At 43.6% G+C, this 27503-nt stretch overlaps 1 protein-coding gene across 2 annotated transcripts; it reads left to right on the top strand.

Annotated features, from left to right (window-relative positions):
* Positions 1-23056: 23056 nt before the first annotated feature.
* Positions 23057-26856, top strand: NKX2-1 (NK2 homeobox 1). Of its 2 annotated transcripts, XM_072963964.1 has the most exons (4): positions 23162-23236; positions 23674-23818; positions 23919-24304; positions 25215-26106. In XM_072963964.1, exons 3-4 carry the CDS (start codon positions 23932-23934, stop codon positions 25955-25957), a joined length of 1116 nt encoding a protein of 371 aa, XP_072820065.1. In that variant the 5' UTR covers positions 23162-23236; positions 23674-23818; positions 23919-23931; the 3' UTR covers positions 25958-26106. The 2 variants fall into 2 exon arrangements, with proteins under 2 accessions (XP_072820064.1, XP_072820065.1); XM_072963963.1 differs by lacking the exon at positions 23674-23818 and having other exon boundaries at positions 23057-23236; positions 25215-26856.
* Positions 26857-27503: the final 647 nt, after the last annotated feature.

The raw sequence follows: 27503 nt of genomic DNA, 5'->3' as shown, positions 1-27503 counted from the left end.
TCCAGAAAGGAATGGTTAAATAAACAGAGGTTCATTTAACTTATAGGATATTATACAGTCATTGTTTTTAAGATCATGGCATAACATTGTGAAATGCTTATGATTTAATGTAAATGGAAAAGATAAAGATACAAAATTTTTTATAAATTATAGTTACTATCAAGTAAGAATATTTATAAGAATAAAAGGCTTAAAATTTTTCTCCCAAATGCTATCAATAATTGAATTTGAGTGATGGAATTATGGATGATTTTTATGTTCTGTTGACTACTTTTAACTTTTTAAAATTATAATTATTAAAATTAAAAATAATTATGTAGGAATTGATTCATCAATATACATATATATAGCTGTGAATATAGGAAACCAAACCCCTGAGAAAAATTGTGAACTTGTTTGGCTGAATTATATTTTATGTGAATTTAAGTATTTCTTAAATCTGTTTCATCCAATTACTTACCTTAAAAATATCACCATACATCTATACATATTTATATAGTGCTTTTATAATTTTCAAAGCATTTTACCACTACTCTTAACTTTTATTGTCACTATATTCTTTTACTTATTCTTCCCATTGTAGAAATTAAAAACTGAGGTTGAGGAGTTGCTGGCAAGGTTACAGGTGGTGGGAATCCAAGATGGTACAGGCACTTTGGAAAATACCTTGGCAATTTCCTACAAAGTTACACATAAACCTATCATATGACCCAGCATGCAGTCCCATCCCTAGGGATTTACCTAAGAGAAGCAAACACTATATATTCATACACAAAAAACCTATATTTGCATGCTTCTAGTAGCTGTATTCCTAATCAGAAAAACAAAAACAAGATTCCCCCAAATTGGAAACATCCCATGTGTTCTTCAACTGGTGAATGAATAAACATCCATACATCCATACAATGGAATATTCCTCCATAATAGAAAGGAACTACTGATACATCCAACAAAATTGATGAATCTCAAACACACTATGCTGAGTAAATGAAGCCACACTCAAAAGGCTATATATTATATGATTCCATTTGTATGCAGTTCTGGAAAAGGTAAAGTTATAGGGACAGGAAACCCATCCTTGGTTGCCCGGAGCTAGGGGTGATAAGGGTTGACTGCCGAAGAGCAGCACAAGGGAATTTTTGAGGTGATGAAACTGTACTGCATCTTGGTTCTGGTGGTGGTTACAAGACTGTACTTACTTTGTCAAAACTTACAGAACTGTGTACCAAAAAGGGTGGGTTTTACTCTATGTAAAAAGGAAATATTAAGTGACTTGCCCAAGGTCATTAGACTAGTCTGACTTTGTTTCCAATACAGAGTATTTCTGTCTCTACATCTTTCTACCTTCACCCTGCTGTTCATAAACCAGAACTATCTCTTGTTACAGATATTTCAGGCACCAGCAAACCAGTTGGGTACATTTTGTTGAGTCATGGTTCCCACAGGAATGTCCCTGAAAAATAGCCATGTAGTGTGTTTAGAGTGCCTGGAGGAGTTGGTTTGGAAGTCATCTCCGTGGTATCTCCTCCCTCTTTAAGGATCTTCTGCATTCCTAAAGACAGTGGGCCCCAGCTACTGCAGCATTAGGGCTTTTCCTCTGGGAAAAGGAGAAAAGGAAAACCAACATTATTGCATTCTTACCATGGTGACTGACGGATCTGAGAATAAGAAGTTTTACACATACTATCTCATTTTATCATCACAACAGCTTTCCAAACCACAATGCTATTATTCCCATTTTACACATTAGGAAACTGAGGCTCAATGTGATTAAGTAATCCGCTGAGAGTGAACTCATACACCTCTATGCTTAACTGGTTCTCACCTTATTTGAACACAGACAGTTGACTCAGACTTCTTATTTCCTCTTTCTTTCCCATTGCAGAGTCACAAGAATTTTCTATACCTAGAATATGAAGCTACATCTATTCCGGAGGAAGGAGGAAGAGTCTTTTTCTAATTTGCACGAAGTGCTATATGGGCAAATAGTGGATCTGGAGTCTGTCATTGGCCCTGACTGCCCTTCCAGGTAAGTGGACCTGTCTCTACTGATCACCCTCTTCCCCTGTAGCCCACTTTCCTTCTGGCTTCATGGGTGAGAGTTTTAGCTGGTATGTCTGGGTGAGGGAGAAATTCTCTGGAGTCTGGGGAGGCCAGATGAGTGGGCCAGGAGAGCAGACGCAAAGGATAAAAATCTTAAGGAAGTAGAATGAGATGGGTGAGGGCAATGTACCACCAGGAATCTCTCATTGTTTTGTCTGAGGCATTCATTGTGCTAAGCTTTCAGAGTTTGCTTACCATAGAGAAGGTAGGTCTCTGGATAATCAGTCTGGTGAATTAACACCCAGGCCAGAGTCTTTAAAGCTCATTCCTTGTAGACTGAAATTTTATCCCCGTTTTTATTCTAGGAGAAAAGTAGGAGCTAAATTGATGATAAGCTTTGTGACTGAGTATTTTGTCTGCTGGGTACAGATCTAAGATGCTTTTCACTACAATCTTCCAGACAACTCTCTTGGGTTCCACCAATCTCTAATATTCACTTACCCCTGATGAAGCAGAAGTAGGCTCCAGAACTCACAGAACATCACTTTCATCATGTTCTATTGGTCATTACAAAACATATCCAGATTGAAGGGAAATAGACTACATTTCTTGATGGGAGATGCTTCCAAAAATTTGTAGCTCTATTTACCCTCTAATCACATAATTATTTACATTCCTCCCATATGCATAAGACACTTATCCCCTCCTAAGACCTCCAAAAATTTGATACAACTATAGCATCACATGCAATATTTTATTATCTGCATCTAGTTCAGTTATGGATAAGGCTCCTCCCATGTGACAACCCATGATCTAAAGATCAGTGACCTAAAACTGGAGTCCAAAAATGATTTCTGTAAAGATTCTTACAGTAAATATTTTTGGCTTTGTGGGCCATTTAGTCTGTTTTAAATATTCAGTTCTGTCATTGTAGTGTGAGAGCAGCTGTAGTTAACATGTATACAAATGAGTGTGGCTGTGTTCCAATAAATGTGATATTTACAAGCTGTGGAATGGTTTTAGCCCATGTTTCAGAGTTTGCTCGCCCCTGAATTAGAGGCCCCACAGAGGAAAACTGACATACCCCAGCCAACAGTACAAACTAACTGACATAAGAGTGAGATGATTTGTGCCCTTTCAGTCCAGCCGACTCTTACTGACTTAGCTCTGTGAAACCAGCAAGGAACCTCCCAGCCAACCCACAAAATCACAGGAAATAATTAGTTCTTGCTTTTTTAATCCACTAAGTTTTGAGCATTTCATTACACAGTGATATTTAACTAAAAGAAAAATTGGTACCTGGAAGTGGGGTGCTGTTGTAATCATGTGGCATTTGATAAATAGTAAATATATGAACAGTTTCTTGGGGAGAAGATCAATAACTTTAATTAAATCCTTATAAGGATGTAAGATTAAGAACCCCTGATCTTGATATATCTCAATAAAAATTTTAATGTCAAGATGTGGTAGATCAAATGCGATCACATGTATTTTTGCTCTAATTTAAATTTTTCATTAACAACCTAAAACACATCCATGGAGAATGTCAAGTTAAGAATCCTTGGCTCGAGTATTGGTATATTTTCATCAGTTTTCAGTTCACCCTTTCCTTTGGCAAACACAGTTCTTTATTTAGCTCATTAAAATTATTTTTCATTATTATATCTTTTTTTACTGGAATGTATATATTTATTTTTCAAAGGAAATCCTGACATTCTTCTCTTTAAAAATTTTTTAATTGAAATATAGTTGATTTACAATGTTGTGTTATTTTCTGGTGTACAGAAAAGTGATTCAGTTACATATGTGCATGTGTGTGTATATATACATAAATATATATATATGTATATATACTTTTTCATATTCTTTTCCATTTTAGTTTATTGTATGATATTGAACATAGTTCCCTGTGCCATACAGTAGGCCCTTGTTATTTATCTACTTTATACATAGTAGTTTGTATCTGCTAATCCCAAACTCCTAATTTATCCCGCCCCTACCACCCTTTCCCATTTGGTAATCATAAGTTTGTTTTCTATGTCTGTGAGTCTGCTTCTGTTTTGTAAATAGGCTCATTTGTATCGTATTTTAGATTCCACATAAAAATGATACCATATGATATTTGTCTTTTTCTGACTCACTTAGTATGTTAATCTCTAGGTCCATCCATGTTGCTGCATTCTTTTTGATGGCTGAGTAGTATTCTATTGTATATGGATACCATAACTTCTTTATCCAGTCATTTGTCGATGGACATTTAGGTTTCTTCCATGTCTTGGCTATTGTAAACAGTGCTGCTATGTACACTGCTATGTACACTGGGGTGCATGTGTCAAGTTAGTGTTTTCTCCAGATATATGCCCAGAAGTAGGATTGCTAGATCATATGGTAAGTCTATTTTTAGTTTTTTAAGTTACCTCCATACTGTTTTCCATAGTGACTGTACCAATTTACATTCCCGCAAACAGTGTGGAAGGGTTCCCTTTTCTGCACACCCTCTCCAGAATTTATTATTTGTAGACTTTTTGATAATGGCCATTCTAACTGATGTGAGGTGGTCCCTCAATGTAGTTTTTATTTGCATTTCTCTAATAATTAGTGATATTGAGCATATTTTCATGGGCCTATTGGCCATCTGTAAATCTTCTTTGGAGAAATATCTATTTAGATCTTCTGCCCATTTTTTGATTGGGTTGTTTGCTTTTTTTGATATTGAGTTGTATGAGCTGTTTGTATATTTTTGAAATGTAGCCATTGTTGGTTGTATCATTTGAAAATATTTTCTCTCAGTCTATAGGTTGTCTTTTTGTTTTGTTTATGGTTTCCATTGCAGTGCAAAAGCTTGTAAGTTTGATTAAGTCCTATTTGTTTACTTTTGTTTTTATTTCTGTAGCTTTGAGAGGCTGACCTAAGAAAACATTGCTACGATTTAATTCAGAGAATATTTTTGCCTAAGTTCTCTTCTAGGAGTTTTATGGGTCATTTCTTATATTTAAGTCTTTAAACCATTTTGAGTTTTATTTTTGTGTATGATATGAGAGAGTGTTCTAAATTCATTGATTTACATGCAGCTATCCAGCTTTCCCAACACCACTTGCTGAAGAGTCTCTTTTCTCCATTGTATATTCTTGCCACCTTTGTCGAAGATTAATTGATCATAGGTGTGTGTTTAGTTCTGGGCACTCTATTCTGCTCCATTGATCTATATATTCGTTTTTGTACTGATATGCTGTTTTGATTACTGTAGCTCTGTAGTATTGTCTGAAGTCTTGAAGGGTTTTGCCTCCAGCTTTGTTCTTTTGCCTCAGGATTGCTTATGATTTGGGGTCTTTTGTGGTTCCATGTAAATTTTAGAATTATTTGTTCTAGTTCTGTGAAAAATGTCATGGGTAATTTGATAGAGATTGCATTAAATCTGTAGATAGCTTTGGGTAATATGGCCATTTTAACAATTTTCTTCCAATCTAAGAGCATGAGATAGCTCATTTGTTTATCTTTGATTACTGCTTCTGTTCTAAGTACACCATCCATATCTAGGCTCACTCTGCTGTATCTTCCATTATCACTAGCTTCTTGCTTGTTATTTTCATTTCTATATCCTTTTCTTCGTAATTTTAGCAAGCTTCTCAACTATTTTCTACTAAGTTGATTTCCTTTCCTCTCAGTCCAATTCATATCACTTAAAGATAATGTGTGGATCTGGTTTGGATTCTAATTAGACAAGCCAAGTACTTCAAGAAATAATTATTGAGACAATTCAGGAAATCTGAATATGGTCTGGGTATTAGATGTATCAAGGAACTATTAGTCTTATTAGCTGTGATGGAATTGTGGTCATTTTTTTTAAACAAAGGGGAAAAAAAGACTATCAAATATGCTTAAGTAGGAGACTTCTCATTAAAAATAATGCAAGGCAGAAGACAATGGAATGCTGAAAGAAAAGAAATCATCTTATTAGATTGTATATGTTAAATATGTACAGCTTTTTGTAATGTCAATTATAACTCAATAAAGTGGTTTAAAAGAATTCCATATCCAAAAAAATTCTTCAGAAAAGAAGCAAAATAAAACATTTTCAGAGCAATAAAAAGTGACCGACTCCATCACCAGCAGACTTGCACTACAACAAAAAGTTAAAGAAAGTTCTTTACACTGAAGGGAAATAATACCAAATGGAAAATAGGATCTATACGAAAGAATAGAGAGTGCCAGAAATGGTAATTGAGTATGTATAAAAGACAACTTCCCTGGTTTTTTAAATTTATTTTTAAATAATAAGCTCTTTATAATATATAGAAATAAAATGTATGACAATAGCAGAAATACTGTAAAGAAAAAGTTGAATTATACTGTTGTAAGATCTTTACGTTACATACTAAGTGTTATAATATTTGAAAGTAAACTATGGTAATTTAAAGATGCATTATAACTTATATTGTTTATAAGATATAAACTCTAGGGAAATCATTTTTTTAAACATTTTTTATTGAGTTATAGTCATTTTACAATGTTGTGTCAAATTCCAGTGTAGAGCACAATTTTTCAGTTGCACATGAACATACATATATTCATTGTCACATTTGTTTTCACTGTGAGCTACCACAAGATCTTGTATATATTTCCCTGTGCTATACAGTATAATCTTGTTTATCTATTCTACATATGCCTGTCAGTATTTACAAATTTTGAACTCCCAGTCGGTCCCTGGGAATTTGCATTTTTACAAGCCTCTGAGGTAATTCTGATGTAGATGGTCCCGATCAAGTCCTTGGTGGGTGAAGACAAGCCATTAGAGCAGAGAAGGATGGTCAAAGAAGTGGTTCTTCACAGGAGCAGAAGCCAGATCTGAAGGAGGGGGAACCAGCACCAGGGATCTGCTTTCTGTCTTTCCTTTTCAGGATGCTTCCATTGCACACAGGTTCCATATGATGTGAGAGAAACACCCCAAGCGTTCTTGGCCCAGCTGCCCAGTGCTTTACTGCCACGTTGCCAGAAGGAGGGTTTCCATTTCCAAGAAGAAAACAATGTCAGAAACCTGCCGCATTCTGGCCGCTGGTCCCCTCCCAGAGGATGTTGTGCAGAGGGAGGATCTGGGATTAGGGGACCAGAAGGGCTGGTGTGATGTGCCCGCCTTGGGGAGTGGGGGAGTCTGCTCTTCGATAAATAGACCCCCTCCTCCTGGTGCGCAGCGCTTTCTCAAAACGTACAGCTGCCCCACCCCAACCCGTGATTCGGGAAATCATTTTTAAAAGAATTAGAGTGGATAAACCAATGGTGATTTTAAAAAGGACTAATAAAAAATACTACCAAAAGAAGGATGAAAAGAGGGGAAAAAAGAAGTAAGAATAGAAAGAAAAAATATTAGACTAATAGCAGTATAGTAAAATTAAACCAACTGTATTATAAATTACTTTGAATATATATGATCTAAACATCCCAGTTCAAAGGCAGAAATCATCAGCTGGATGAAAAAGCAAGATCCAATTATATACTGTCTACAAGAAAGATTTATGTAAAGTCATAAGTAGACCAAAGTAAAAAGATGAGTTTCTGCTTCTTATAACGGCAAAGTAGCTCCTGTTTAACCAAGTCTTTCACAGATAATTATGAATTCTAGAGAAAATATAGAAAAAGCTACCTAAAAGCCCCAGAGAGTAACAAAAGCAGGTAGAATCTAGAAGGGAGTCAACATTTGGATGAAGGGAACATCACTGGAGGAGTTTCAGACTTTTATCGCTTTTTTCTTTAAGAGAGGCCACAGTGGAAAATAAAACTCAGTTAGAAACCCACAGAGCCTCTACAATGAATCGTTCACAATGGATGAAATCCAACATTGCTATGAAGAAAAAGAAAATGAGACTCATATACAAAAGATAATCAATGGATACCAACTGTAGAATAACCCAAATGTTGACATTAGCAGACAAGGATTTTAAAGGAACTGTTACAACTATGCTCAAGGACATATGCTTCTAAGAAATGAATATGCTTGTAATAAATGAACAAATAGAAACTATAAATCAAAGCCAAGTGGCAAGGCAGCAGCTTAAGCACATGGTAAGGCTGTAGGGCTCATGGACACAGTGAGCTGGAAGGCCCTGAAGCAGAGGGAGTCCAGGCCAAGTGTCAAGTTCAGCTTGTGATGCTTATAATTCGAATCAATAACTTGCAGGTTGCAAGTTCACCTGATGTAGTCCTGTCCTCTTCATCCAGTTTCATAATGTCCCTTTCAGGTTATGAACCTCTTAAAACCATTAATCTTCTAAGATCTGATAATTAAACCCTGTGGGATAAATTGAATCATTACTACAGAATTGTCAAGTTAACATTGCTGCTGTTTCAAGGTCCAACCATGGATCTGTTTCCCATTAAAACGTGATGATGACCAGAATACCAAAATCCTGTATAGCCTACACTGTGCTTCTAAGGCTTGGGCCTTTAACCCTTGCATGTAGTCATATGTGGTGACAAGGGAAGGATCCACGAGCTTGTCTATAAAATATATGAGAGGTATTTGCTGCTGATTCATGCATCAGGATGATAAATTTCAGCAGTTTAAGCAGGTTCCAACCCAATGCCTAATGAAGTTAAGCAACTTCTGTTGGATATAGTGCAGCCTCAACAGCATTGAAGATGCTGACTAAACAGGGATTAAATTGGTGAGTCTTTAAATGGAACTTCTACTGGGTTCCCTGACCAAGCATTGCTGATCCTGCAGAAAATGCTCAGTGGCATCACTGCACCTAAGAAGTATTTACCATGGCAACCAATCTGTCAGGTATGATCATGTAGGGAAGGAATTTCTTTCTCCTTCTTGAAGACATGTTTGAAAATTGCAACCAACTGAAAAACAGAGAGATCATGGTGGAGTTATTAATGTCTTTACTCATTGTACCGGAAAGAATTCTTCAGCCGGACTTTCCAGACAAAAAGTAGATCTAGACAAACTTGTTAAAGAAACATTTCATTAGTTTCAAAAACATGAGATTCAACAAAAGGAAACTGGAAAAAAAAAGATGATATGACTTCCTTTTACGACACTGTCCCCAGCCCTCTGGAAAAAAGAGGAATGTATAGCTATTTAACAAAGTTTCTGATAAATAATCTGCTGCAAGAGAAGCCACGCCAAAGCAATCGTGACCCATGTTTGCTTAGCTAGTGAGACAGGTAGAAGAAACTGCTGAGACACTTTGGCCTGGAGCGTGTTAAGTTTTGTTGTTGAAGCCTAAGGAAGGCATCCACAAATTAATGGACTGATTATGCTGGTCAGGTGTTGGCCACGCTGTTGGTAGAGTGTTCGTACCTCTTGAATGCTATAACCGATATAATAGTAAGAGATATCTTTATTCAAGGGTAAAATTTTGATGGTCATACCAGTTTCAATAATAATCTTCACGGAATGACTGAAATAATTTTAAAATGGAAAAGTCACCCCTACTTGTTTAATGATCTGGTAGAACGTAAAATGAATCTCTGTTTTATGTTTTTTGATCACTTGATACTGTCTCACAGGTAACCGAGGCTCTGCTTTTTGAAAAAATCTTTTTTCTCTCCACTTTTTAGATTGGATAATTTCTATTGATCTGTGTTCAATTCTTTGTCCCTTTCTTCTGTCTCCAATCTTCTTTTCAACTTATCCAGTGATTGTTTTTCCCATTCATATATTGTAGCTCTTTAGTTTCAGAATTTCTATTTGATTCGTAAAATAGCTTTCATTTCCCTGATAAGATTCCCCTATTTGTTTGGTTATTATAATAATTTAATTTGTCTTTGAATATACGTATTATTATATATTTACCTCTTTCAGTGTACCTTTTTGCTAATTCCAATATCCTGGTCATTTAGAGTCTGTTTCTATTAACTGATTTCTCTTTTGACCTCGGGAATTATCTTCTATGTCTTCACATGCCTAGCAATTTTTTATCATAATCTGGCCATTATGAATAATACATTTTAGAGTCTTTGGATTCTGGATTCCTTTATCTTCTACTATTTGTCTTTGAAGAGTATTGATTTTTGTTCTACCAAGAAGTTAAGTTGCTAGCTAATTCCCCTTGAACTTCTAGATCATTGGCTTTTCACATTGCTAGGCATATTTATTTCCCCTTATATTGGAGGCCAATCTTTTAGTACTGTGACATTACCATTTCTCCCAAGGCAAGCTATCTTTTGATAGAAAGCCAGAGGTGTTCACTGAATCCATTTAACTTGGTGAGAATCAAACTCTAAACTCTCTTACTCAGTTTTCACATTCTTCCAGGTACTGTTTTCTCCTAAGCTCCTTGGAGTCTGTCCTGTGTACATGCATTTCAAGAGTTAGCCTGTGATTTGAGTGGCATATAAATGCAAATTTTGGGTCTCCCCTCTCCGCACATCCTCCACAGGCTTCTGTTCTGGGATTTTCCTACCATAATCTTCCATATATTTTTTCAGTCTCTAACTTTATCCTCTGATTCCCCAAGCTGAAACAACTTCTTCATCTTTTCTACCTGCTCTGTGTGTGATCTGAATAATGCCCTCAGTGGAAGAGCCTGGTAAACTTGATTCTCACTCAGTGAATGGTTCCATTAAAGACTAGAACCTCCTTCAGTTTCTCTCTGCTTTTGATCACTTTCCAATACCTTCAAATAACTGTGTGTATGTGTGTATTGTCCAGTTTATTGTTATCTGAGAAAGACTTAGTCTGATACAAGCTACTTTCCATTAGCAGAATCAGAACTTGCGTTCAAGAATATACACTTAAACAAGCTTTTAGGTGATTCTTATGTACTCTAAAGTTTGAGAGCTGCTGCCTTAGATGAACTTCTGTGCTTAACTTTCTCTTTTAAAAAGTTATCTTCTTCACTGCAAAAAAAATTTTTGAACTATGTACATTAGTCACACTCCTTTTAACAGTGAGAGTAAAGTCCTGCAAACATGATAACTATATCCTTCCCCACAGTGTGTTCCTTGTTACTACGTTTTCCCAAAGGGACTGGAACCTGTGTGTTAAAAATCAGCGAACACTGTAATAGAGTGGAAAGAATACAGTGTGGTCCCATAGTATGGTTGTTAGGTTTTAATGTAATAATGTCTCATGTAAAGATCCGGTAATATCAAAATTACCCTAGAAAATCCTATAAGATGGTGACAAAAATTTGTGTACATAATTTGTACAGTAATTTTTATGCACATTGATGTTTGAGAACTACTGAGCTGTATAAAGCGGGTAAACACAAAGAAATTCTCTAAGCAGTAGACAAACTATCCTGCTGTCAAAATAAGTACAAAATTAGAAGATGTGAATGGGGGATAGGTTAAATTCTTAAAATTCCCTATTTGTCTGGGGTGTGACTTCTTCTGTGTTTTGGAATATGACATGCTGACAATGAAAACTTAGCTCTACTACTTATTAGCTATGTAATCGTTAGCAAATCACTTAACCTTCCTGGACCTTGGTTTGCTCTTTTATAAAAACTGGAAACCCCTCTCTTGTAATAATGAGTGCTAAAATACCTGGAACATTTCCTGGGACATGTCAGAAGGGAGGGTCCAGGACTTTCCCTTTATCTAAGAGTATTTCCCTAAGCTTTGTTCTCAAAAGACCCAGGCAAATTCATTTCTAGTGATTGGTTTAGAATTCTCCTAATACTTTGTTTTTAAAGGGGGCAAGGTTTCAATGAACAACTTCAACTTAGACACAAGGTGACTTTTGAAAAATTATATTGTAGTTTCCTGCTCACTTCCTCAAAAGAATGCAACTTAATGGATAATTTATAAGAGACTTAGGCAAGAGAAGAATAACCATGATAATGACAATTACATCCTGGAAAGGGCTTAAATAATGATTATAGAATGTCTAACTCTGATATCTTCACATAAAAATATACCGCCTGCTGTTCTGGAAGCAGTTAGTGGCAGTTCCATAATTTCCACATAGGATACAGTGAGAGGTGACACTCTTGTATGCATGCCCTTTGGGCAGACAGGAGATTGGGCTAAGAAACTACTTATACAAGGTAATAAAAATAAACTTTCTATTTCGGAGGCTGGAGGGAGTTTTTAGAGATTATTGGGGAAGAGGTGAAGCCCTCTCAATGCATTTCACTTTTGTTCTGTCTCTGGAAACAATGTAAGTCAGAAGATAGTGGAGCAGCATCTTTAAAATATTGCAAGAAAAAAAATGCTCTGCACCTAAAATCCTATACCCAATGAAAATATCTTTGGGAAACGGAGATTAAAATAAGGACATTTTCAGATATGCAAAAGCTGAGAGAATTTATCACCATCAGACAAAAAAACGTTTAAAATTAATTCTTCAGGCAGAAGGAAAATAATGCCAGGTGGAAATATGGATCTACTGCAGAGCACAGAAATAGTAATTATGTGTGAAATCGAAGAATTTTTTTCCCTAGTATTTAAAATCTCATTAAAAGCTAACTGACTGTGTAAGACAAAGGTAATAAATATTTACTTTGGAGGTTATAATACATTTAGAAATATAATGTTTGAAACAATAGCACAAAGGCTAGAAAGTGAAGAGTTGAAAGTATGCATTTGTAAGTTTCTTATATATACATGAAATGGTATATCATTTGAAGGTAAACTGTGACAAGTTAAATTAAATCTTAAAGCAACTACTGAAATAACACAATAAAAATTACAGCTTATAAGCCAAAAGAAGGAAATATAATGGAATCATAGAGAAAACTCAGTTAACCCAAAAGAAGACCAAAAACAAAAAAGAGGGAAAGGGAAACAAAGGAGCAGTCTCAGATAGAATACAAACAGTAAGATGGTCAGCTTAGCCCTAGCAATAGCAATAATTATTTTAAATGCTCTAAATATCCCTATTAAAGGCCAAAATTGCTGAGCTAGACTAAAAGCAAGACTCAACTCTATGGTACTTACAAGAAATCACATTTAAAGAAGAAAAATAGATATATGATGCTAATACTAATCAAAATAAAGCCATAATTATATCAGAAAAAGAAGAGATCAGAACATGGACTATTACCAGAGATAAAAAGGATCACTTCATAAGGGTAAAGTGTTGAATTCAAGAGGACATAACAATCCAAAATGTTTATGAACCTAATAACAGAGTACATGAAGCAAAAGCTGATAGATCTGTAAGGAGAAACAGAGAAACCCACAATTATAGTTGGAGATTTCAATACCTCTATCTTAATAGTTGATAGGACAAGTAGACCAAATAACAATAATAGCACAGAAGACTTGAATAACGCTATGAAAAAAGTTGACCTAGTTGACATTTATAGAACATTCCACTCAGCATTAGCAGAGTGAACATTCTTTTCTAATGTACTCATAGGTTTACCAAGATAGACCATATTCTGGGCCATTAAACGAGTCTCAGTAAAAAAAGGATTTGAGTCATACAAAGTCTAAGTACAGTACTATAATCACAGTGGAGTCAAGAGTACAACAGAATCATAACAGACCACAAGAGAAATTAGTAACAGCAAGATCTCTGGGAAACCCCCAAATATTTGAAATTAGCACATATCTATATAACATGAGTCAAAGAAGAATTCAAAACAGAAATTAGAAACTATTTCAACTGATTTTAAAATGAAAGTGAAAACACAAAATGTATAGGATACAGCTAAATCAGTATTTATAAGAGAAATTTGTAGCACCAAATGCCTATATAGGAAAGAAGCTCTCTTTAGTGGGCTGCATTGTGGGTTTCGGAACGGTATGTCCACATCCTAGTGCCAAGAACTTGTGAATGTTAACCTTATTTGGAAAAAGAGTCTTTGCACATATAATTAAGGATCTTGAGATGAGAAGATCATCCTGGATTATCCAGGCAGGCTAGATGCCATCACAAGCATCTTTACAAGAGAGAAGCAAAGAGAAACACACACAGAGGGGAAGACCATGTGAAATGGAAACAGAGGTTGGAGTAATGTAGTCGCAAGCCAAGGAATGCCAACAGCCACCAGAAACTGGAAGAGGCAAGGAACAGAATTTCCCCTAGAGCTCCTGGAAAGAGGGCAACCCTGCTGACACCTTAATTTCAGACTTCTGGCCTCCAGATCTGTGAGAGAATAAATTTATGTCCTTATAAGCCTCCAGGTTTGTGGTAATTTTTTACAGCAACCACAGGAAACTAATAAAGTCTCAAATCAATGACCTCTGCTTCTATATTAAGAAACTAGAAAAAGAAGACCAAATCAAGCAGTTAGCAGAATAAAAGAAATAATAAAGATGAGAATAAAAACTGTTGAAATGGAAAACAGAAAATCAATACAGAAAATCAATGAAACCAAAAGTTTCATTTGCGAAGTTCAATTAAATTGATAAACCTCTAGCTAGACTTATCAAAAAAGAGAGACAGAGAAGATGTTATGATATCAACAATAAACGGTTATGACATAACTATAGACCCTACAGGTATTAAAAGGGTAATAACGAAATAGTTTATATGAATATTTTATTTCAACAACTTGGATAAAATTTATTGAAAGACACAAACTACCAAAGCTCACTTAGGAAGCAATAGATAATCTGAATATAAATATACATATATAATCTTTCCACAAAGGAAACTCACTGGTGAAGTCTCCCGGACATTCAAGCACTTGGGGAAGACATACAAATTCTTCACAAACTCTTCTAGAAAATCGAAGAGGTATCAGTATTCTTGACTCATTCCATGTAGCCAGGCTCTGATACCAAAAACAGATAAAGTCATTACAAAAAGGAAAATTACAGATTAACATGCTCATGAACATAGATACAAAAGTGCTTAAGTAGCCTTTAGCAAGTTAAATACAATGGTATATAAAGTGGATAACAAATGATGACCAAGTAGAATTTATCTCAGAAAGGCAAGATTGGCTTAACATTCAAAAATCAATTAATGTAATTCAACAAGTTAACAGACCCAAAATGAAAAATCAAATGGTCCTATCTCAAGAGATGCAGTAAAAGCACTGGACAAAATCCAACATCCACTCCTGGCATAAACTCTCAGCAAACTGGAATAGAAAGGAACTCCCTCAAACTGCTAAGTGGTGTCTACAGAAAGCCTATGGCTACCATCATGCTTAATGACAAAAGACTGAAAGCTTTTACAGTCACACATGTAACGTATCACCCAGCTATTCCACTCTTAGGTATTTACCCAAGACAAATGGAAGCATATATTTACACGAAGACTTGATATAAATGTTTATAGCATTTTTATTTGTAATAGCCTCCAATTGGAAATAACGCAAATGTCCATCCACAGGTGAATGGATAAAGCACCTTTGATACATCTATACAATTGAATAGTACTCAGCAACAATAATGTAATAATAAACCAACCTATGGATGTTTGTAACAACATTGCTGAATCTCAAAATAATCATGGTAGGTGCAAAAAGCCAGATAAAATAGAGTGCATACTGTTTGATTCCATTTATGCATAATCTTAGAAAATGATAACTAATCTATAGTAACTGAAAGCCACTACAGTGATTGCCTAGTGATCAGGATGATTATAGGGAGGGATAGGAGAGAGGGTTTACTCTAAGGGTCATGAGAAACTTTTGGGGTGTTATACATGTTTATTATCTTGATTGTCATCATGGTTTCATGGCTGTATACATGCATCAAAATATCTAATTTTACACTGTATACATGTACAGTTTATTGTGTGTCAGTTATACCTCCATAAAGCTATATAAAATGAATAAAATTGTGAGAAGTTTAGGGTAGCTGGAGAGTAGAGTGTGAAAATGTAGGTAAGAAGGCAGGGGGAAATTAGTTTGAAGACATAGGCTGGTCTCTGTCCTGTGGACAGGATTGTGGATTAGACTGGAGACAGCATAGTGGTAGAAACAAGAGCTAACTGATTAAGCAATAGATGATGAACAGCCTTGATGAAGGCAGTGAAAGGAGAGAAGAATTGGTTATGAAGAAGTGGGGCTGGATCTGGGAGACATCGGAGATGTGAAATTGGCTTGACTTTATGACCAGTTTGATGAGGAAGAAGAATAGATTGATATTCAGATATCAGGCTTGGAAGCTGCTTTAGACTGAATTTTGTTTTCCCAAATTCATATATTGAAGCCCTAACCTTCGGTGTGACTATATCTGGAGATAGGATATTTAGGAGGTAATTAACATTAAATATGTTAAATGAGGTCATACAGGTGGGTCCCTATTCCAATAGACTGTGGCCTTACAAAATGAGGAAGAGGTAGAGATCTCTCTCCATCACGTGAGGACACAGTCAGAAGGCACTATATGCAAGCCAGAGTCTTCACCTGAAGCTGAACCCTGCAGGACCTTGATCTTAGACTTTCCAGCTTATAGAACTGTGAGGAAATTAATTTCTGTTGTGTAAGCCACTCAGTCTATGGTATTTGTTATGGCAGCCCAAGAAGACTAACACAAACATTTGGGTGTAGTGGGGTGAGGAGGGAGGGGAATATGTTCATGCCGTTCATCTAGATCAGGAACACAGAATGTGAAGCAAGTTGGGACAGTGTTATAAGTTCAGAATGGGTCATGTTATGTTTGGTGGACATTCACATGAAAATGTAAACAATTGGAAATAGGTCTAAAGTTCTGGATAGAGACTGACTGGAGGTATCTGTTTGGGAACCATCAGCAATAGGTGGTAGTTGAAACTAGAGGGATGAGTATACAGCAGAGGGAGGAAGGTCCAACAATGGAGAAGAAATGGTCAGAGACAGAGGAGGAGAATCATGACTGGATGGTGACTCTGAAGCCAATGAGAGAATTTTGAAAAGAGTGGATTTATAGTATCAAATGTCACAGCACACTGGACACATTTCTAGGGACATGTTAAGTGTTTGACATGACCTTTAAAATCAAGGACCCTATAGTCTAGCTGAAAAGAGAATACAAACACATGAAACAGTTAGGAAATCATTCTGAGGGTAAATTGTCTTATTAATGTAAAAGAAGAGCAATAAATATTCGTCCATTTATTCTACAAACGTATTGAGCTCCTACTGTGTGTCAGACATTCAGTTGTGGGATCAGGCAATCAAGCCTTCTTTTAAAGGGTAGGACTGAGTTATACGAGTGTGAGTAATGATATTCTAGCTAAGTGGAAAAGAACAAGAGCAGAGTAATTTAGGTATATAGGGAGGGACGGAGAGGATCCAGTCTTGACGAGAGTCCAAGGAGGGGAGAATAGTTGGGGAGAAAGCTTGGCTAGGTGAGTTGATGCCAGAGACGGGAGGACTGGAGGGCGCGCGCCCTACTGTAGCTAGTCTCAAAAGTACTCTTGCGTCAATATTTTCTAGGGCCTAAGCACCTACTGCTGCAAGTAGAGCCCCCTTGTGTCGATAAGTAGGGCCACTGCTTTCTGCAGGCTTTGGACATGCAGAAAGTACAAGGTACTTCACTGGCCACCAAGTACCGTGTCCAGTTGCTATCAGACATAGAGAGGAAATTTCCATAACGAGATTCCAAGGCAAAGCATTATTAGAGGAGTGCTTTACAGCAGCTTCCGGGGCCCTTTCAAATATCAGGTGCAAGAGGCTGGATGATCCCGAGTCGATTATAACCTATATTTCAGTAGCTTTGGCAACCAGACCTATGATACGGTGAACAGTTAGGTGGACAAATTCCTGGCGGGTGAACCACTTCCAGTCTGTGAACACCACCAATCTTGCGGAGCGAAACTAGCAATAAAGCTTCCCCAGGACCGCCCTGAGGACGCAGTTCTCCAGATGGCCGGAAGAGGGCGCTGCGGATTGCCTCGGTCTGCTACCGTCAGAGACAGACCGAGTCCCGGACCGCGATGGGGAAGCCAATTTTGGTCAGGTCCCGGAAAACCCAGAGCCGCGAACATCTCCCGGAGGGCGCCTGGAGTTGGTCCTGCGGCTACCTGAAACTTCCTGGGCCCGGCGTTGGCGGCAGGGGAATGGTGGGAGGTTGGAGAGGAGAAAGGAGCAGAGGAAAAAAATCCAGCGCTGCTGGTGATTCCGCAGGAAACGCGAACACTGAAAGCCCATGGGCGCACACAGCTTAAGCTGCAATTTGATAGGCGATAGAAGGTAGAAAACAGCTTCGGGTTCCGGCCATCCAAAGCTGAACGTGGCTGCATACGGGCCCTGGGGCGAACCGAGGCGCCGCCATGAGCATCCTTCCCGAATTTATCATTTCGGTCTCACCAGCGGCTGCAAAACTTTCCTTCGAGCAGCACGCGCCTCAGGGCGCCTTCGCGAGTGTCCTCACTCCTTAGCAGGGGGCCTTCCAGTCTATCCAGAGTATGGTGGAATCACCACTATTCACTCTCTCGCCCTCTTAGAGGCTCTTAATTAAACAGTAACGAAGAACTGGGTAGAGAAAGCCGATTCGCGCATCGGCCTTGCGGAGTCTCCGAGCAGCTGCAGGCCTGCGTCCCTGACTTCCCACCCACCGCATCTCTGTTTTCCCCATTTCAAAGGGTGCTGCTAGCGCTGAGTTAACCCTCCTCTCAGCTTTGTAACCCAGTCCCCAAATTCACGCCTACCCCAAACTCTGTCCCACCAGGGGGCGCCCCTGGAGTTAGTGGAGAGGAAAGGAACCCTGACTATAACTTGGGACCAGTTTAATCTAGGCTGAACTATATGACGTGAAAATTGGAGGATTCGAGACCACTGGTGTCAGCCTCTAGAGGGCATGACCTGACAGAGGAGAGGTTTCCTCGACACCAAAGGCCTGAGGGTGGGACTTTCCTCTTCTTCAGATGGACGCTGGTCTTCACATGCACGACCTCACCTCCTATTCTAACCTCAGAGTGTGGAGTGGAGCGCAGGGAGAGGGCTGTACAGGAGCCGCGCTGAAATGTCCTAGTGTTGCCGCCCTCCTCCTTCCTGCTCTTAGAACCTGCCCAGAGGCCACGGCTTGAGAAGACCGTCCCCAAAAGGAAGGCCACCCTCTAAGACCCTAGACGGTCAAGGAGAGATGAGGAGCAGTTAGAGGGATCTCTGAATCTTTTCACCGCGTCTGCGAAATCCTCCTCCGGAAAGCCGTCCTACTGCACGTCCCCGAGCTTTGCGTAGATTCTCGAGAGGTTCTCGATTCTGGTGCCTCGGAAAAGGGCGCAGGCGGGTCCTGTGAGATCCTTCGGGGAGAGGTATACGCCCTACAGAGAGGGCCCCGGATACTCTCTCGGTTCCTTGCATCTCGGGGTTGGAAAACAGCGACCCCCAGCGCCCGGCTGCATTCCTGTTTCCCGCTCCCTGGGCGGAGTTGCTTTGACGCCCCCGGGAGCCAAGCTCAGCCAGGCTCTGAAGTCTGTGCCTGGCTGAGGAAAACACGCCCGCCGCCGCCTTGGGCGTGGGAGCAGCAGAGAGGCCCAAGTGCTTCATGCAGAGCGGTAGATGCCTGGATCCAGTTTCTATAAACCCAGGATACAGAACCAGAAGTAATAACCTCTTCCGTTTGCTAGCAGTTTTTATGATTTACAAACTCACGTACATCCCTAGCACAACCTGGAGGGTATGCCAGACAGGTAATGGCCATTTTTGCAGCTCAGGTAACAGGTACTAAGAGGCTTTGTTTCCTTAATGTCAATATTTCTTGAGGCACTGGAGGATTCAAGGATAAATAAAGAAAGGACTCGCCCTTGAGGAGAAGGGCCAGAAAACAACCCCCTCATTTACTTTGGCCATGAAGGGGCCTCATCTAGCTTGTTTAAGGCTGAATTTTCAAGCCTAGCACAGAGCCTGGCACAGATGCCACATTCAGTGAATAGCTGTTGAATGAATTAGAATTGCAGTAAACCTCAGAGCAAAATAACACCACCAGGAAACGTGGTCGCTTCCTGCCCTAGGAGAAGTGTGAAGGACCCTGAAGGGAATTAGAAAGATGGGGGAGAGGAGAGGACAGGCATTCCTCTCTCATCCTCCACCTGGTCGGAGCTACAGACCCTGAATCAACCTTCTGTATATTAACGAAGTATCCCAGGAGGAAGAGAAGGACGTTTCCCTTTGGACATGCGGATGGTGAGCAAAGGCTGATAGCAATTCCGCGTGTCCCCGGCAGAGTCGGGGCCTGCCCCTCCCCGACTCCTAGATTCTGAGCCGCAGCCAGCAAAGCAGTGTGCAGCGGGGATTGAGGCGGGCGTGGGCGGCGGCGCCCGGGAAAGCTCCTGGAGAGGCCAAAGATGGGCGCTGCTCTGCGCCTGGCCCACCGTACCACCACGCCCGGGAACGAATTAGCTGAAGGATAAGGGGAGATGTGCAGACCCTACAGAGTAGATTCAGAGTTCTCCAGTATTCCCTGCAGTCATGGAGAAACTACGGGTTTAACCAGAATACGTCCTATTTAAGATGAATGGGGGACGGGGGCGGGGGCAGGGGTGGGAAGAAAGGACACTCCTTGGTCAGGAAGAGGTGTTGGGGCCAGGACAGGGATTCTCAAGGCCTTGCTTCGACCAGCTCAGAGATATGGGTATCTGCCTTTTCCCACAGGACGCCTTGGTCTTCAGGCTCATTCTTGGCAATGCAGCGCATCTGGGGAAAGGTGTGGAGCAGTGCGTGTGTGAAGGGGCAGGAGCGGGAGAGCCGCGGGGGCAGGTGCCTCAAGGTGCTGCAATGGCCCAGACAAGGTGCTGCAATGGCCCAAATGAGAGCTGGTCCTGGTGTGCGCCCTTGCTGGGGGGAGGTTTCCACACTATCTCGGTTGCAGGGATGGGGAGAAGGTTGGAGCAGGAGCCCTAAACCGCCACCCCCTACCCTCGAGCTCCCATTCCTGATCAGTGTCCCTACCAAACGCCTGCTACGTGGCTTTGGGTCCCGTCAGGTCGTATCCGCATTCCTGGGGAGGGGGCGGGGAGCTGCCAGCCACGTGCGCCCGGGCCTGCTGCGGAGCTGAAGGCCGACGAGGGACGAAGGCCGAGGAGGCACGGCTCAAGGACTGGAAGATTCACCGAACTCTTCTCTTCACTCAGATTTAGAGCTTTAACTGGGGTGGGGGTGGGGAGGATGCTAATAGCAGTACAGAAATCTGGAGCGCTGGCATCGAACTTTAAACATTTCCAAAGCTTTCAAAGCACTTATATGTGCCAGATCTTATTTGAATCTCACAAAAACCTTGTGAAGAATTACCTCCATTTAAAAATGGCATTGAGACCGGGAGAAGCGTACACTTAGTGTTTCTTGCATTCATTAATAACACAAAATAATGGAGAGGAAGAGAGAGAGAAAGAAGAGGGGTGACTAGGAGACCCATTCCACCTTGGCATTAAGACCCCAGTTGAGCCGCAAGCCTAGAGCTTGGGGCCCTCCTGCAAACAAGATTCTGTATTCAGTTTTGTCCCCTCTCCTTAGTTTTGTCCTTTGTTCACTTGAGCTCAGCGTCCGTCCTCTTCCTTCTTCACTCCCTGGACTTAGACATTGCATTGATCAAGGCACAGCTGATGGGTTTCTGAGTCCTTCCGCATAGAGCTCCCTACAGAATCCCTTGGAAGGAAGGACAATTAAGCCGACTTGGCGCCCATCTTTCGAAGCACAACCGACTAGCGAGTCTCCGCGCTCAGAAGCAGGTTTGCCTGCCCCAAAGCCGCCAAGGGGGCCCAGAAACGTGGGCTGCGGCAGGAGGCAGGGGGGTGGTTCTCTGAGCTTTCTCTCCCCTCCCAAGGGACGTAGGTGGTGAGGAAAGTGAATGTAAGTGTGTAAATTGGCTTTGTATTGAAGGAGTGCAGGGCACTCCTGAAGGAGAGGATTGAAATCTTGAAATAAAAAGCCAATAAACAAAACAAGTTTCCCAACTACAATTGCTATTAACGAAAAAGGCATGTAACCTGCTGAATTAAATCGTTCAAAAGTGCCTGTTCATCATCAGGAGCTCCTTCTCTACAAGGAGGGGAAAGAAAATGTGAAAACAAAAACCAAATTCGAGAAGCCTCCTTAACTGGCCCCTGCAGTGTCTTGGAGGCCCCTGCCCGACCAGGGAGCGCTCCGCCTTTCCAGCCCCTTGCGGGGAGAGGAGGCTAAAACAGCCAAAGAGAAAACAAAACAACAACAAAACATTTAAGAGCCAAGGGGAAAAGTCGGAGTGGGTCTAAGAATCTGCATCGCGCAGGGCTCGGCTCCGGACTCCGCTCTGCTGGAGACTCTGGCCTGGCTTGAGCTGCGCGGCGAGTGCCTCCGGCCGGGCTGGGGAGCGCAGCCCACAGCTCCTCCTCTCCAGGCGCCCAAGGACCCTCAAGGCGCGGGGCTCACACTTGAAGCCTGGGAACGCGCAGACAGGAAACCCACTTCCTCCTAAGCAGATTCTTGCTCGCCAGATGAGAGGCGCCCAATTGAAGCAGAATGATCCTCATCTACTAATATCCAGCGTGGCCACAAAGCGACTGGCCATTTACGCCGCCACTTTAAACAAAGATATTTGGTTATTCCCGGGGAAGCAAGTGCACTTTTGCATGGCTGGGCTCCGGGTGGAGGTGAGCCTCAGTCCAGCCTCCCGCCGGCTGGGCTGCTCACGCCTAGGGATTCGCCCCCTCCCGGCCAGCTCGTCCCGCCGGGGTTCAGGCTCAGTTCCACCCGGCAACAGGCGGGTGGGCACCCACGACGCTCCCTGCCCGCGCCCTCCCTGAAGCATCAGAGGGGGAAACAGCGTAACCCTGGGATCGGGTGCCAGGGCTGTGATGTCCTCGGAAAGTCAGCTCCGGACCCAGAACCCCGCATATCCGGGCGATGGGCAAGGGTCGGGGACACCAGGTTTGTTCGAGGTGGAGAAACTTAAGCGATGGCCCTTCGCGTTAATCCCCCCAGCCTTCCAGCTCGGGCGACCACTGGTGTCCTTGCCTTAGCTGGGGGTGGGGGTGGGGAAGGGTAGCCTCGTGTGGATTGGGGGTGGGGGGCGTGAAGCAGGGGGCCCTGATCCTCTGAGAAGACCCTGAGCTGGGGGAGGGGGGTGCGGGGATCTGGGACAGCCTCTCGGCGCCGATCCCTTGCTCAGCGCCCCCTCCGCCCGCCGGGATTCTCTCTCGGGTAGGGGGAAAGGGGGCGGGGAGCAGAGGTGTCCTTTTGACGGCGGCAGAAGAGGCAGACAGACTGACAGACACGCAGACCAACAGTGCGGCCCCAGGGTTCGTCCCCAGACTCGTGAGCTTCTTTGGTGGCGACTGGGGATCGGCGTCACGAAGCCAGATGTGGTCCGGAGGCAGTGGGAAGGCGCGGGGCTGGGAGGCCGCAGCGGGAGGGAGGAGCAGCCCCAGCAGGCTCAGGTGAAACCCCCACCCCGTCCCTCGGCCCACTCCCGGTACCCGCCCGGGAACCCCAACCGAATTGGAAAGTGGTTCACTTTGTAACTCTGCAAGTTGGTTGCAAAGCAGCATTCACCTTCCTTCCTCCCTACCATTCCTACTCCTCGGCTACTCCCCCATCCCACCTCTTGCCCTCCCCTCTCTCGGTTCCCTCCTCCTTTCCCTCCCCCGCCTCCCCCTGCTCGCCGCCCGCACCCCACAAAAATGGGGGTGGGAGTCCGGGGGAGGGGGAAAGAAATGCTTTCGGTGGCGTTTCTGCCTCTCTCTCTCTCTTTCTCTCTCTCTCTTTGAGACCTAAAAATCCTGACAAGTGAAACTTAAAGGTGTTTACCTTGTCATCAGCATGTAAGCTAATTATCTCGGGTAAGATGTAGGCTTCTATTGTCTTGTTGCTTTAGCGCTTACGCCCCGCCTCTGGTGGCTGCCTAAAACCTGGCGCCGGGCTAAAACAAACGCGAGGCAGCCCCCGAGCCTCCACTCAAGCCAATTAAGGCGGACTTGGTCCACTCGGTTACGTGTACATCCAACAAGATCGGCGTTAAGGTAACACCAGAATATTTGGCAAAGAGAGAGAAAAAAAAAAGCAGCGAGGCTTCGCCTTCCCCCTCTCCCTTTTTTTTCCTCCTCTTCCTTCCTCCTCCAGCCGCCGCCGAATCATGTCGATGAGTCCAAAGCACACGACTCCGTTCTCAGTGTCTGACATCTTGAGTCCCCTGGAGGAAAGCTACAAGAAAGTGGGCATGGAGGGCGGCGGCCTCGGGGCTCCGCTGGCGGCTTACAGGCAGGGCCAGGCGGCACCGCCAGCCGCGGCCATGCAGCAGCACGCCGTGGGGCACCACGGCGCAGTCACCGCCGCCTACCACATGACGGCGGCGGGGGTGCCCCAGCTCTCGCACTCCGCCGTGGGGGGCTACTGCAACGGCAACCTGGGCAACATGAGCGAGCTGCCTCCGTACCAGGACACCATGCGGAACAGCACCTCGGGTCCCGGATGGTACGGCGCCAACCCAGACCCGCGCTTCCCCGCCAGTAAGTGAGGCCGCCCCACTGTGGGGCCACGGGCTGAGCGCGGGAGGCGCGAGGAGAGCTGCGGGGAAGGCGCGGCGCCTGCCGGCTACACGCTGGGCATCAGGGTGGGCGGCCGGGCAGCGGCGCCAGGGAGTCGGGCGCGGGAGCTGAGGAGTCTTCCCTTGCTAGGCTGAGGAGTCAAAAAGAGGCACCTGATAGCTCTGGGGTCCTGAGGGCAGGATCTGGTATTCAGTGTCTGCCAGTTGCGGCCGAATGGCCGCTCAGCTACGCGTGGGAGACCGCGGAGTGCTGAGGGAGGCATCCCCCCACTAAGGGAGTCAGGACAAGCAGGGCGCAGAGAGACGCGGCCAGGAAGGAGTTTGTCCTGCTGGGATGCGCTCAGGCCCCTGGCCTGGCCCGCTCTCCAATATGGGCAGGTGGGAGGGCGCGCGGCTCCAGAGGGGGTTCTAAATGGGCCGAGCAAGTGCCCTCACTGGGCCTGGCAGGAGAGAGCGGCCAAGAGGCAGAGTCTGGGGGCTCTAGGTTTGGAAAGTGAACACCTCCCTCTCCTAAGCTCCTAAAGTTGGAGTCTACCGTCGGACCCCAGCTCCTAGCCTGGGCCCAGTTCGCCGCCTGGGAACAGGGAACGAAAAGAACAGAAATGGCCTTTCTCCACTCTGCTTTTGGGGTGGAGCACTAAGACTGAGGGAAGTAGCCGGGGTTGAGGCCGGGAGTTCTCCAGTAAACCCCTCGACGGCTCGGCCTGGGGCAGGCACTAGCGATCCCCCGTGGCAACTGTGCCTCTCTGAGTGAAGGCGGCCTAGCTGAGCAGGGCGTCGTCGGGGCGGGCCGGGCCGGCCAAGGGCGCGGGAGGCAGAGGTGGTCTGGCCCGGCCCGGCCCCTGCCGACCCTGTGCGTTTGTCGCTTACAGTCTCCCGCTTCATGGGCCCGGCGAGCGGCATGAACATGAGCGGCATGGGCGGCCTGGGCTCGTTGGGGGACGTGAGCAAGAACATGGCCCCGCTGCCAAGCGCACCGCGCCGGAAGCGCCGGGTGCTCTTCTCCCAGGCGCAGGTGTACGAGCTGGAGCGACGCTTCAAGCAACAGAAGTACCTGTCCGCGCCCGAGCGCGAGCACCTGGCCAGCATGATCCACCTGACACCCACGCAGGTCAAGATCTGGTTCCAGAACCACCGCTACAAGATGAAGCGCCAAGCCAAGGACAAGGCGGCACAGCAGCAGCTGCAGCAGGACAGCGGCGGCGGCGGCGGGGGCGCGGGGTGCCAGCAGCAACAGCAGCAGCAAGCGCAGCAGCAGTCGCCGCGCCGCGTGGCTGTGCCTGTCCTAGTGAAAGACGGCAAACCCTGCCAGGCGGGCGCTCCTGCGCCGGGCGCCGCCAGCCTGCAAGGCCACGCGCAACAGCAGGCGCAGCAGCAAGCGCAGGCCGCTCAAGCGGCGGCGGCAGCTATCTCAGTGGGCAGCGGTGGCCCCGGCTTGGGTGCGCACCCGGGCCACCAGCCGGGCAGCGCAGGCCAGTCTCCGGACCTGGCGCACCACGCCGCCAGCCCCGCGGCACTGCAGGGCCAGGTCTCCAGCCTGTCCCACCTGAACTCCTCAGGCTCGGACTACGGCACCATGTCCTGCTCCACCTTGCTATATGGTCGGACCTGGTGAGAGGACGCCGGGCCGGGCCTAGCCCAGCACTCTGCCTCATCGCTTCCCCTCCTGCCCGCCACACAACACCCACCGCCCCGCTACTCCATGCGCTTCGACTTTTCTTAAGAACATGTCCCATTTAGACCAAGGGAAAAAACACAAAGACCAAACTGCTGGACGTCTTTCTTTCCTTTCCTTTTTTCCCCCCTAAAATTTGCAGGATTTTTTTTAAAGAAAATAAAAAGAACCAAGCGAATCTAATTCTTTAAGGAATCTTTAAACAAAGAAGGACATAGCAAGAATCGCTTTTGGGATGTCTTTTGGGTGATTCAAAGGGGTTCCTATGCTCGGGCAGGGACAGTTCGGAGAGGGCTCTACGATGACATGGCTCTGGACTCTAAAGATTGAAAACTTCACTCTGGGTACACCGTGCCAGCAAAGTGGACTCGCTTGTAAATACCAGGATTTCTTTGAAGGGGAGACGGGGCTGGGGAGAGGAAAAGACTCTTCAACAGAACCCACTGGCCACAGACACAAAGGAAATGCCCCCTCCCAGCTCCCTCTGGCCACCCAGGCTCAGCTGGGACCGGCTCTGGTTAAAATTGTTTTATGTTTGATGTGAACTTGTAGCTGTAAAACGCTGTCAAAAGTTGGACTAAATGCCTAGTTTTTAGTAATCTGTACATTTTGTTGTAAAAAATCAAAAACAAAAACAAAAACAAAAAACCAGTCCCCATTCCCAGCCCATCGTATTTTTTATGGGCATTGACAAATCTGTGTATATTATTTGGCAGTTTGGTATTTGCAGCGTCAGTCTTTTTCTGTTGTAACTTATGTAGATATCTGGCTTAAATATAGTTCCTAAGAAGCTTCTAATAAATTATACAAATTAAAAAGATTCTTTTTCTGATTAAAAACCCACCTTTTGTTTGGTTTTGATTTGGCTTTAAATGGCATTTTTTGGTGGTAGGGGGAGTGGCTCAACATTGGCCTGATAGGATTCGAATTGTCTGAGGACTCAAAAGATTCTGAACCAGCTAAGGAGGCTGGACCCAGAGTCCTTGCCCCAGGGGAAGAGGGAGCATTTGAATTAAGTAGAACCAAACCATAAGCAGTCCTGGGACTCGGCAATAGAGAGTAGAAAAGCTAAACTGCTTCCACTGGGAGGAAAAGGGAGAAAGGACGAGAAAGAGACCAAAGGACTAGCTTTCAAAGCTTCTAGTTTTTAAAACCTCAGAAGTATCTACTGTGGTCTTATACAGCTGAGTCAGCCAAATGCTTTAAAACAGTCGGCCAAGACATCCGTTTTAAGTAATACTGAATGAAAGATTATTTTTACTAGACGGATTACCCCTGTTGATTTCAACATTAATTCTTTATTTCTAATCCTCCGCGGAGTCTCCTCGGAACTAGAATAACTAGAATTCCAGTGGGAGGCTGTTTTCGAAAGTGGGGAAGTCGTTACTGGGTTTCGTTTCTGCTTTAAAACAACTGTTGTTCCCGTGCGGGGCTGGCCGCGGATACCCGGCTTCTCACCGCTTCTCTGGCCTCGGGAGGGGTCGGA

Source organism: Vicugna pacos, chromosome 6 (assembly GCF_048564905.1).
Source record: "Vicugna pacos chromosome 6, VicPac4, whole genome shotgun sequence".
In the NCBI taxonomy this organism is placed as follows: domain Eukaryota; kingdom Metazoa; phylum Chordata; class Mammalia; order Artiodactyla; family Camelidae; genus Vicugna; species Vicugna pacos.
The sequence above is the reverse complement of the archived record's forward strand: the minus strand, read 5'-3'. Positions and strand labels throughout refer to the sequence as shown.